Raw genomic sequence first — 12777 nt, forward strand, 5'->3', positions numbered from 1 at the left:
AAGACAGTATTAAGATGAGCAGTCTCTGACTCTCACTTGCATTCATATTTCGGTCTGGAAGTCTGATCCCTTTCGCCGTCTCTCCCTACAGCTACCCTAGTTCCTCTAAGCTTCCTGTTTTCCAGTGTATTCTGCTCTAAAGCAAACATGCTAATTAAAGCATGGCTGGCTTATTAGCGGGATGCGCCAGGGACTCGCACTCCACGCTTCCTCGCCTTTGATGTGCATCAGCCAGAACTAGAGAATGAATTAGACATGATTCTAAAACAAAAAGTGGCAACAAAGCCATTGTTAAAGTTAGTCAGCAATGTCTGCTGCATCGCTTTACATCTTCAAAAGGAGTCTCCGGCGAGTCCTGCAAAATGCCTTTAAGTGTTCCTCAGGACAAGTCTGTTCCGATTACACACCACTTACATCACCTCATGTAACGCTTATTTCTCATGACATGTAGAATTCAAAATTAATGAAGATCACAGCAAACAATTTAGAAACATCTGACCTAGTGCTGGGCGATATGAGCACAAATCAATATCACGATTAATTGTACATTTTATCACAATTACGAATAATGACTGATTATGTTGTTTTTGTGTTTTTGACCCTCGTAGTTCAGTGACGAGGCTTGTGCTGTAAATATGCTCCAGTGTTAAAGCTGGGATATTTTCTCTAATGTTGCTGGGAGCTCGTTCCTCTGTTGTTTATACTGTTTACATTTGGTGTGTAAATGTGCTTTGGTCATCAGTGTTTACATTCAATTTCTTTTTGTTCAGTTTCACCTTAATTAAAGTCAAAACACAGCACGTCCAAACCACAGACGCTGTGTTATTCTTTAGCACGAGCTGCTCGAGTTGCTCGGTCGACCTCTGTGTTTAGGTTCTCCTCCATAAGGCAGATAGGGGCAGAATCACATGACTAAAGAAGGTAGTGTGGTCTTAAAGTGACAGTACAATAACAGTAGATTGATATAATCGATATAGACAAGACTGTTACTATGTTGATTGTAAATTCTGAATGTCGATTTCTATTTATTTTCAATTAATTTCCCAGCCCTAATCTGAACAATCAACTGGATGATGAAAAATTTGCAATTAAAATTACAGCATTCAAAAAATGTATTCATCATTTGCACCCAGAAAATATATATAGTTTATAAGACTGAATAGTGCATTGTGTTACCTCTTCAGTTGGGTATGCAGTGAGGAAGCCTGCCTCACTACCTCCTCCAGCTCCTTTACCAGTTTGTTCCTCTTGCAATGCAACTTCAACCTGCAGAGGGAAAAATGTGAGAAAATGAGAAGTGTGTTTAACTCACAATTATTGTCAAAATATAAGTATTATGTTGTGTTTATATATATATATATATGTATATATATATATATATATATATATATATATATATATATATATATATATATATATATATATATATATATATACATATATATACACACACACACACACACACACACACACACACACACACACACACACACACACACACACACACACACACACACGGGTTAGACAATAAAACTGAAACACCTGTCATTGTAGTGTGGGAGGTTTCATGACTAAATTGGAGCAGCCTGGTGGCCAATCTTCATTAACTGCACATTGCACCAGTAAGACCATGTGAAGGCGGTGCCGTGTATCTGGACAACAATGCACCAACACACACAGCAAGACTGGTGAAAGATTGGTTTGATGAACATGAAAGTGAAGTTGAACATCTCCCATGGCCTGCACAGTCACCAGATCTAAATATTATTGAACCACTTTGGGGTGTTTTGGAGGAGCGAGTCAGGAAACGTTTTCCTCCACCAGCATCACGTAGAGACCTGGCCACTATCCTGCAAGAAGAATGGCTTCAAATCCCTCTGACCACTGTGCAGGACTTGTGTATGTCATTCCCAAGACGAACTGACGCTGTATTGGCCGCAAAAGGAGGCCCTACACCATACTGATAAATTATTGTGGTCTAAAACCGTGTTTTAATTGTGTCTAATTGTGGTGTTTCACTTTCATTGTCCAACCCCTGTGTGAATATATATATATATATATATATTATATATATATTACATACAAATAAGGGTGCAGGGCTCGAATACATTTTCATAATACCCATTATTAAAAAAATTCATTTAATGTTCCTGAATTTTGTGTACCACAAGAGAGGCAAGTCTTGTTTCACGTCAAAGCTGAGTCTCAACTCTATATTAACATTAGACAGTTTTAGTTTAATCAAGTTTTTTTTAGCTGCAGGCACTGCCTTATACAAAATAAACCCGTAAACAATCACAGAAAAAAAAACCTCAGTTTAATGGGCAAGAAAGCGCTGCAGTAAATGTAATGTTCACAAAAAAAAGGTAAAGCTGTTTGAAACACTTTGCTGACACCAGGCAGCTACAATCAAGAGTTAATCCAGCTACTACTTTAGGTATGTGATCTGTGATGTAATAAAATATGATCTGGATGAGCTGACAAAACGTGCACTAGCTAGAACAGGTGCTACCCAAGTGACACAAAATCCAACCTTTCCAGACACTTACAATTCATTGTGTTCATCAACCTGCAGGATTTTGTTCAATGACAGTAATGTTATTTAAAGCTGAACTGTATTTGACGCTGCTGTAATTTCCTTGAGATTGGTCCTGCTGTTACGACGGTGTACCGCTGCAGCAAAGCTGACAGGCAAAGGTTACAAACTTAAAGTTCAGTACAAAGCGCATGACATTTCAAGACGGCACCTCTAATTTAATCATTTAACAGATTTTCCTGTGCATAATTCTCAAGCTGAAAGTTCAAGAGTCTTATATTGCGAGCCACATCTGGGTGGAGTCATGAATCAGTCATCATGCAACTCAAGTCCACTCCTCTGCTGACAGCCAATCAGCTACTTGCTACTACAGTGTATGTCATGACTGCACACTGGCTGCTTTTGATGTACTGACAATGCCCAGGTTATTCTATATCATAGGACATACTGCACTGTGAAAGATCACAATAACATCCTTATTCTTCATCAGCGCATGTCAGAAGATATTCATCTCACCAATTTCTATTACACTTAAAACGCTCCACTGACGTCCCCTTCCCTTCATGTCTGAGTGAAGTTACGGCGGCATGTCGAGGAACACAAGGGCCAGAGAAGGCGCCCATTGTGCTCAACCTACGTCCCCCTGCTTCTGCAGCTCAGGTTACAGGAAGACTGCAGATGCCAAGCTCAGTGAGGATACAGTATCTACTGTGCAGAACAAGAGCCCTGTTCAAATAACGAAGGCTAGGGGGGAGGGGGGGGGAGTGAGGGCATTAAGAAAAGGAAAAAGAGAAAGAGTAGAAAAGGACTAGAAAGTGTGAGAGATAGAGACAGAAAAAAAACCAAGGACAAAGCAATAAAAGGAAACAACAAAGATGTCTAATTGGCGTTCTCACCTAGGGAACGCGAGCTGAAGATGCAGGTGTCCTTACTGTAAGGGAGCCTTGGGGAGTAAAGACTGAGTACTGGCGTCTGGCAAACGTCTAAGATTTTATTCCCCTTATTAAGAATGACTGCCCAGTTGTGACACTATTCATCCTGCAGTGCTAAGTGCTACTATGTAGCGGGGCTACACAATATGTATAGAGTACAGTGATCCCTCGTTTTTCGCAGGGGATGTGTTCCAAGACCACCCGCGAAAAACGTATTTCCGTGAGGGAGAGGAAAGATATTTTTTTATGTATTTAACGAGTATTTGGACGTTTAAACCCCTCCCTGTGCTGTTAACAACCCACCCTTTGCATTAAACAGTCATTCTATAATGTTTTTCAGCTGGAACTACATGTGATATCCTACCAGTTTCTTTAATAGAGTCATTCCTAAGCTGTGATTTAGCGTAAGTACATTTCACTCGGATGTGGACATGAACACTACACGTACTGTACGTAAGAAATACTTGTAAATGATATATTTTGTCACCTACAGGCCTAGTCTAATACATGTAAATAATAAAAAAAAAAAACCTTGGCTATTCATTCATGGTTTTCCTAGATTTTCCCTCAATATCCACGACATAGCGGCCATAAGCCGCCTTGAAATAACCCGCGAAGTAGCGAGGGATTACTGTAGTACTATTACACTCATAATACTATTGCAATTGTGTTAGCTAATCAACATAGAGTGTGCGTCAAAACTCGCAGGACACCCTCTGAATACCCTAGCAAGAAATGGGTGAGGGGCTTATCTTTTAGGATGTGTCTGGAACATGACCGCCATCTTGAAAGCCGCCATATTGGATCAAAGGCAAGTTTGTCCAAAGAAAAGGTGGTCATGTAGCATATCAAAGGAGACAAGAATTGTCCCAGAAATGGAATGCCGCATTCAGATTTGCAATCTTCCTTGAAAACTCAAAGGTTTTCAAAAAAAAAAATCAAAACATTTATTTTTTAATACAGGCTCAACCAGATCCTAAATGCTCAGCGCTACCTGACAATACTACAGGAAACACTGGTCCAATCCATTCTGACCGAAGATGGCACTCCAAGTAGACACTAATCATTGCATTATTTTATGTAAATTTAGATAATTCATTGGAATTGAAGTTTGAATATTGTAAGTAAAAAAAGTCTATGTATTATATACAGACCTCAGTTCCAAAGAAGTATCTAAACGCTCATAACACAATGCAATGATTAGTGTATATTCACAATACTTTCTGTTTTATTTGTAAGAACACCCTCATTCAAAATGTGATGCCTGAAACACATTACGAATAAGTTGGGACATTAACGGGTTTACGATTACATCTTTTCTTTTAAAAGCATTTAATAATTACTTGGGGTCTGAAAACGCCAAACACCATTCGTTGAATTCAGGAAACAAACTGATTCCCTAAAAGCTGAAGCACAACTAGGCTTTCCTACATCCTCCTTTTCACACTGAGGCATGATAAAATCAGCTGTTTAATACCTGAAAAGTGTATTATTTCATCTGCATTTGTTTGCTCCTCAAATCTTGTCCTAAAGTTTTGGGTTTAGGGGGTTTTCTTTCATTCATTAGTGACAGCTGTGATGTTTTACTGCGATAGCCTTCAAGCCACAATGCTTGGATATTTTATGCTCTGGTTCACTGTTTTACATCTTAAGCCTCCCAGCTGAGTTCAGCTTTCCACAAACAGCTGCTCCATTTTACTACCCTTGAGGACTGAGAACATATACGCTGGTTTCAAAGCAACTGACCTAACTTTGGTATAAGACTCATACGTGAACAAATAAATACAGATTTATCTGATTCATGCTTTTCTCCTAGCCATCTTTAGGCACTCTCCTCTATAGTTTCCTGATTCTTGTGTGTCCGTGGCTTGCTGTGATCAGTCTCCTCACCTCTCTGTTAGCGCTTTGCTCTGGTTGTCGCGTGCAGCCTGCAGGTCCTGCTCCAGCCGCTTCTTCTCCGTCTCAATTTTCTCAGCATCGCTGGGCGCACGCTTGTAGGGCTTGACGTACTGCAGCTCTTTTAACAACTCCTCTTTTTCATTGATGAGAATCAGCCTGTCCCGCTCAGGGTCCAATAAGCCCGGCCATGCCTCACTGTCCAGTTTGGCTATCTGGACTTTAATGTTAGCAATCCTGAAAAAGTAATGTACGTGACGATTAAAGATCATAGAGAAAAGATAATTACCAACAGTTTCAATGAGAAGAGCAATAGTCGTTAAAGAGACAGTACCTCCTTTTCGCCTCTTCATATTTCAAGCTCAGTCGTACCTTCTCAGCCAGCTTATTAGAGCTTGAAACAAACTGGAGCATTGGGAGGAGAGAGAAGAGATTTTTTTTTTGTTTTACAGTATCCTTACACAATAGCTTATTTTGTCTTTATCATTTTCAAAATACTATTTCAAATCATTTATTGATTTTACAGCATCATTGTGATACCCAGCTTTATTGAACACAGTGTATTAAGTCCAGTTGCCCTAATGCCAGTGGTGTCTGACAATAAACGTTCCTTATAATCTAAGCAAGTGCTTTATTAGCCTGTGGAAAATACCGGTCCAGTTTCCCAGGCATGGGTTAAGCCTTAAATTTGAACTTAACTTTAACATCAAAAATAAAACTCAACTGGCCTATCTGCACAACACAACTCGACTTGGCTCAGCTCTTTACCTTTTCCACTGGCGAAATCTGGTACCTGGTTCCTGGAACCAGATACTTTTTCAGTCCCTGCTCACACTGGGTTCCAACCATACAGAGTAGGTACTAAATATAATGTGTAAACCCTGCAGAGCACTGATTGGCCAAAAAGGCATGTCTATCATCAAGAAATACAGAGCTCATTCAAATCCAGCACAAACTCTCCACTTGTCTCTTAAATTTCCGTAGCATACTTCACTTTCACATTTATTTTTTTTAATCGGACTCACAGCGGCAGCTCGTAACTTTACCTCAAAATGTTTTGAAGAGATTTAAACGCTCCTTGGGCCAATGACTGACGGAAATCTCCAGCGAAAGCCAAACATGCAACAAGGAAAACTGATCTGTGGGAATTGGGTCGCGGAGCCGGGTTCAATCAAAAATGCCAAAAACAACACGCTAATACACAATGAGTAAACAGCGCCTAAATTAACCGCCGTCGTTGTTGTGGTTTTCAAAGCCTGCGATTCCTGTTAGAGACAAGGTTTTGTGATGTCACCGGCTGAAAAAGTGACAAGCTTAAAGCGAGCCGAGCCGAACTCATTCAGTGGAAATGCACCATAAGTCAGGTGGTTACCAATCTGGTCCTGGAGTACTTATGATTAAACCTGCCTTTCCAAGTTTAAGTGAGTGTGTCAGAGCAAAGATAACACTCAAGTGCCCCTTATCAAGGCTGCTCCGGGACTAGAATATTTTTTTAAAAAGGTTTTAAAACAGCAAGAAATCATAAAAGCTTAAGCAAAACTTGAAAGAAGAGGTTTACTCGGAATGCTTATGTAATCTAATGAATGACACACAGATCAGTCAAATTACTACAAGTTAAATTTTAACTCTCTTACTTCGGCAGGAATATCAGTCTGAGACTCAGCGTCCGAGTAGAGGCGAGGAAGGGACAGGTTCGAATTGGCCAGGGAGGGGTTACTGGCCCAGAGCTCAGACTGAGAGCCATATTCCAACTGGAAGCCGTCCTTCAGTATGGCAAGTTTCTGATGATGAAAAGTGAATATACAATCAGCCAAGAATCACTGGTGAATTCTAACTATATATAGATAGACTTTGTGCTCCTTAAAACCACTATGTCTATTTTAACAACAAAGACGTTATAATAAATAGAAGATATAATGATGTGGATATTTAAAAAGGGATAAAAACTGCATCTGGTTCCCACCCAGACATCACAATGTGATGCCCTGCACTGTTACAATCATGAACAAAATATTCTGCATTTTACACCAATTGCACAAGGAGACACAGGCTCACCTCCTTTAAGTTCACCTCCGCCACTACAAAGGCATTACAAAGAGACACGCTTACTGCAGCTAAGTAGGATACATCATAGTCATTAGCACTGATGACAATGCTTGGGCGTATTCCTGGCAACTGGTTGAAAATCCCATGTAATTCATCACTCGGGTAGAAATGTGAAGGCTCTAAATTGAATACAATCTACCTCATTATTCCCTTTTATAGGACAGGAATTGAGAAGTAACAATCACATTAAATGGTGAACAGAGATTGTATTGGAGTGGCAGGGAAACTGCAAAATCAAGCACTATATTTACGTATCCACCAGCTGCAGGAAAAAAACTTGGGCATTATATGTATTTTTTAAGCATAGCCCATTCTTCCATATGCTCTTATCAAGAGTAGGGAAAGTGTAGAATAAACATGAAATACAAGAGAAGTAGAAAATACCATAAAGCTTAAAGTATATCAAAAATAAAAAACTACATTTAATCTGTACCTACACTGCTATTACCTCTTCAAGAGTCTTGTAACCTGTCCTGTGGTTTTAAGGACATACTTTCATTATAATAACAAAACAAAGTATGACACCAACACTCTGTTATTCTATCAAAGGCCTACAATGACTTCACACTGACATGTACTTTCTGTTGCATTATTAGTCCCATAGTAGAGCTAGAGGTATGTGAGTGAGTGTTTCCTTTACTATTAGGCCTCACCCTGTTAAGGCAGGCATCTTCACATCTTCTCACAGTCAACAAATTACCTCACCCTCACATTCATAAACTACTTAAACATGCTACACATCTCAGGTACGCACTCACAAAAGCTGAAAAAAACCCCATAAAACCACAGTTATATGCCCAGTAACTGTTTGTTAAAATATGTAGAGGTGTGTTCTCTGTGAAAGTAAAAACGCAACAAAGCATCAACATTTGAATAGAGACTTCTGTGTGCCACTCTTCATGACGATTCAATGAAAAACGTATTATGAACTGATCTGGGCTCACGCTGGTTAACCCTGGTTTAACGTTTATATCTGATTTAGTCTCAGTCTGTTGGTAAGGGCAGAGAGTGACACTGGATACCTGCATAAGCTCCTGTTTCTCCTTCTCTCCAGAGCTGATGGCATCTTTAATGGTCCTGACCTCCTTGAGGATGGCCTGGGCTTCATGCTTCTTGTAGCCATACGACGTGTTGAACACTTTGTGGTCAATTCTGAGAAGTGAGAGAGAGAATGAAGACAGAAATATAAGTGCCAGTGAGGTGACGGTGGAGCAAGAAATATTTGCAGTATTGCAACATTTGGTACCAGGAAAATGGTCATGTTCGCCTGTGGAGAAAGGGCTGCGTTCCAGTTGTGTACTACACGCTAATACTATACAGTAACCTTAAAAGTAGGAGTTTCTCAGGTTAGTAGACTCAACATTAACTTACTACACTGTATGTGTAGTACAGTTTCAGCAAAGGGTGAAACTCAAATTTCCCTCCACACTGCGTAGTGCACAGTGTAGGTCATAAAATAACAGTTGCTGTTTCTAAAATAAAACCATGTATATCAGATATAAGCTTCATATCCCTCTAATCTTTAGTGCAAAGTCTTATAAACCGTGAAGTGCACTATGGAGGGAGTATAGAGGAAGTAACTTTCCAGATGTGAGAAGCTCCTCCCTTTCCGTTTCCTGTTGGATTGTGGGACAGTAGTGTCCATCATTACCATACTTAAAAATCAACCGGTTATAAATATCCACCATCGGATCTTTTAGTATACCCAACTTTAATACTTGTAACTATACTACACACTACATACTCAAACACTAGATGGAATTAGTATTGGGACGCAGCTTAGGTTTCTGTCATAGCTGGTTGGCTCTGTACAATATGTTCTTTGATTTTTAAGCCCCTTTGGAGACAGGTTACTAAGGGTTACATTAGTGCTGAAGGTAACATCCAAACAGCAACTTCTGTTTATTACAAGCCTCAACGCAATCATTCAAAAATATTTAATAAATAATAATAAAAATGTCAAGACAAACACAAAGGTAACATGGCAATTTTTGACCATTGTGCTACTGACAAACAGGTCCTTAGAGATACGGCAATTCCAAAACAGCTACAGTGTAGGTAGGGTGGACTCCACTTAGCAGCGGCAAGTGGCGGCAAACTAAGACATCGGCGCACCACCTGAGCAACAGGTCTGTCCACATTCTTCACCACATGGGAGAGGGAGGCAGGGGAGAAGAGCAAGTCAACAGGAACAAGACTAGCTTCTCAGAGAACTTAGCACACACTGAGAAAGTCCAGTGCTGTGAGTCACATCAACTGGAGATTCTTAACTGGCGTTAAACAGGATGGGTGTGGGCAAATGGTGGACAACGGAGCTGATCTGGGTCAGCTGAGAGTTTTCTTGATCCTGAGACTCAAAGGAGAAGTTATGAATGCTGTTGTGTATATTATATATATATATATATATATATAAATATATATATATATATATATATATATATATATATATATATATATATGTTCTGGCATCTAAACAGAGAAATACCCTTTTCACTATTGTACTGTCAATATGTAAAATTAGTATCTGTCAAAGTTAAATTCACCATAACTTGATATTCTTAAGGAGGATTTTAAAAATTTAAAATAAAAATACTGCAGTTTAGCCTCTTTCCTGCAAGCTGAACCATTTGTAATATTTATTGCAAATGCTCAGAAGCTGTACCATAACGTACCCCATTGCAGTTACATTTTAAAAGCTGATGTGACTCAACACAGACGTCTAAACTGCAGGGGCTTTACTTTTCTACGTAAAATTGCCCAAAAATATATATATAAATGTCACTTTTCCTTAGGAATGTGAAAGTTGTCTGACTGTACCCTGTACCCAGGATAGTATTAATTACAAAATCATTACCATTAGTTAGTGAACTATAAGACTTTAGACTAATAACAAGCTGTTTACCGGGTTAATGAAGGAACAGGCCCATGTGATAATAAGAGGTCCTTTTTGACTCTAAGGAGGTATTTGAAAAGGCAGGAATTCGCTAAACACTAGGGCAGTGAAGCGCTCGGTTTGGTGGCGATTGTGTAACAAGGTCAGGTTGCACTTACTCTTTCAGCGTTTCAAACCCCTGCTCCTTATAAAGCAGTTCCTGCCTCATACAGGCCAGATCTCTCTTCAGCTTATTCACCTGAATACAAGAGAGTGACAGAGCAGGAAAGGGGGAGACGGGACAAAAAGAGCGGGACAAGCAAAGAAAATGTACATTAACATGCATTCACACAACAGCTTGCTTCACTGCTACACACTGAATACGAAACATCTAACCTACATCAAGAGCAAATGATGAATATTCAGCGTGATCCTTGCATTCCTTACCCGACTTTTTGCAGTTACAATCTCTGCCTTGAGAATTTCAGGGTCATATTTACTGCTTGATGAGGATCTGGAATTTACTGCACAAAAGATAAGAGTTCAAAGGCAATTATCTTATCACTGCTGTATGGTCATAGTCATTTCATAGTCATGCATAATACCTGCAGACTCTGAGGAATAATTTACAACTTTTATGGCACTATGAAGGCACTACTTTCAGGTCGGGGACCATGCACATGTCAAAAAAGTAGTGACAGAATAAAGAAGGTGAGGCATAAATAGATACTTTAGACATTATGTATGTATCTTTACACTTATATAGCGCCTTTCTAGACACCTAAGGATGCTTTTACAATCCACACTGATCAGAACGCTCAGAACACTCAATCCACACACACACACTGGTGAGAGGCGGCAGCCAAACGCGCACAGTGTACTCTCGACCAGGAACGACCGTCCACCTGGAGGACTGCATCGGGCACTAGGGTTTAACCTAGGACAGAGCGCTGATCCATATCTGGGCACACACACATTCACTCACACATACAGACATTCATTCACATACACACTCAGTCACTCACACACCAGGACAGTTATTAGAGAAGCCAATTCACCTACCCTCCATGTTTTTGGACTGTGGGAGGAAACCGGAGCCCCGGAGGAAACCCACGCAGACACAGGGAGAACATGGAAACTCCACCCAGATGGGACTTGAACCCAAGATCCCAGCGCTGGGAGGCGAACGTGCTCACCACTAAGCCACCGTGCCGCCAATTAGTGCAAACACTATGTGTAACATGTCATGGATCAGTCAGAATGAGATCGTTTTGATCATTTATAACGGGCCACCACAGCTTTCAGCAATAGCAGCATCAGCGTTTGGTACTCTCACACTTTGATTAAATATTTACTGTTATTGTGATGAATTGTCTCACGTCACAGCATGTATTTCTGAATGTACAAGCAAGAACATGTAGCATAGTCAGTCCTGTTTCACTGGTATTAGAGCATTATATATGTACTGTGCAAAATAGGACTGCAACGATGTATCATGACAGGAAACATCGCACTGCAAAAACATGATAATGCGCACAGTGGAGATGTAACGCCATCTCAACACTTTTTAATGCTACTGCAGCACAGTTTGAACGTCGTAATGAAAAGCTCCAACATATTTAAGGTTTGGCAAACCTCTTACAAAAGACGACTTTAAATGTTGTGTGTTCTTTTGGTTTAAAATGTTACACGACAGCAATGAATTTGCACTATTTTATGTTGTTGAATATTGTTCAATATATTCATTCATTATCTGTAACCCTTATCCAGTTCAGGGTCGCGGTGGGTCCAGAGCCTACCTGGAATCATTGGGGGCAAGGCGGGAATACACCCTGGACACTTTTGAGTCACCAATCCACCTACCAACGTGTGTTTTTGGACTCTGGGAGGAAACCAGAGAGGTTCCATATAAATTTTGTTAATTAAGTGAAGCTGCACACTCAAATAATTTACTGTTTACAATTTAAACATCTATTTCTTTTAAATGTTGGGAGAATTTTATTCTAATAATAAAACTAGAAAATGCGTGTTCTTTCACATAATTTCACTTCAGGGATTTTACTGTGTATGTTTATATTCAAGTTCTTGTTTTAAATATCAGGAGAAAACCTAAATCGTGAACCTAGAGTCAAAAACGTCACCAAATCATAAGCACAGATTTTCATTATACGCCTCGTATCAAAACACTGAATAAAAGTCATTTGTATTTTTAGTATTTTCTTTCAACGTCACATTACTGGTTCCTTTAGGATGTTCCAATTGAACAGATATCCCAGTCCGTGCCATATATTTTTGCAACACTGTTCACCACAATATCAGTACGTCTTAAAATCCACAGCTGACCAAAGGCTCCAGAGCTCTTCAGAATAATAATTTGACAAAGTGGAAAAAAGTCTATTCAGTGCATGATTCAGAGCAAAGATTGGACCAGAACT

General features: G+C 39.7%; 1 protein-coding gene across 1 annotated transcript in view; it reads right to left on the reverse strand.

Moving 5' to 3' along the window:
- wwc1 (WW and C2 domain containing 1) overlaps positions 1–12777 on the reverse strand; it is a 40936-nt gene that overhangs the window by 17546 nt on the left and 10613 nt on the right. The window contains exons 4-10 of the mRNA XM_066645551.1: positions 10790–10866; positions 10522–10601; positions 8493–8622; positions 6999–7145; positions 5699–5769; positions 5359–5601; positions 1177–1266 (exon numbers count right to left, since the gene is read on the reverse strand). Coding sequence (XP_066501648.1) covers positions 1177–1266; positions 5359–5601; positions 5699–5769; positions 6999–7145; positions 8493–8622; positions 10522–10601; positions 10790–10866 — 838 coding nt within the window. The remainder of the gene's footprint in view (positions 1–1176; positions 1267–5358; positions 5602–5698; positions 5770–6998; positions 7146–8492; positions 8623–10521; positions 10602–10789; positions 10867–12777) is intronic.

This window comes from Hoplias malabaricus, chromosome 15 (genome assembly GCF_029633855.1).
Source record: "Hoplias malabaricus isolate fHopMal1 chromosome 15, fHopMal1.hap1, whole genome shotgun sequence".
Classification (NCBI taxonomy): Eukaryota; Metazoa; Chordata; class Actinopteri; order Characiformes; family Erythrinidae; genus Hoplias; species Hoplias malabaricus.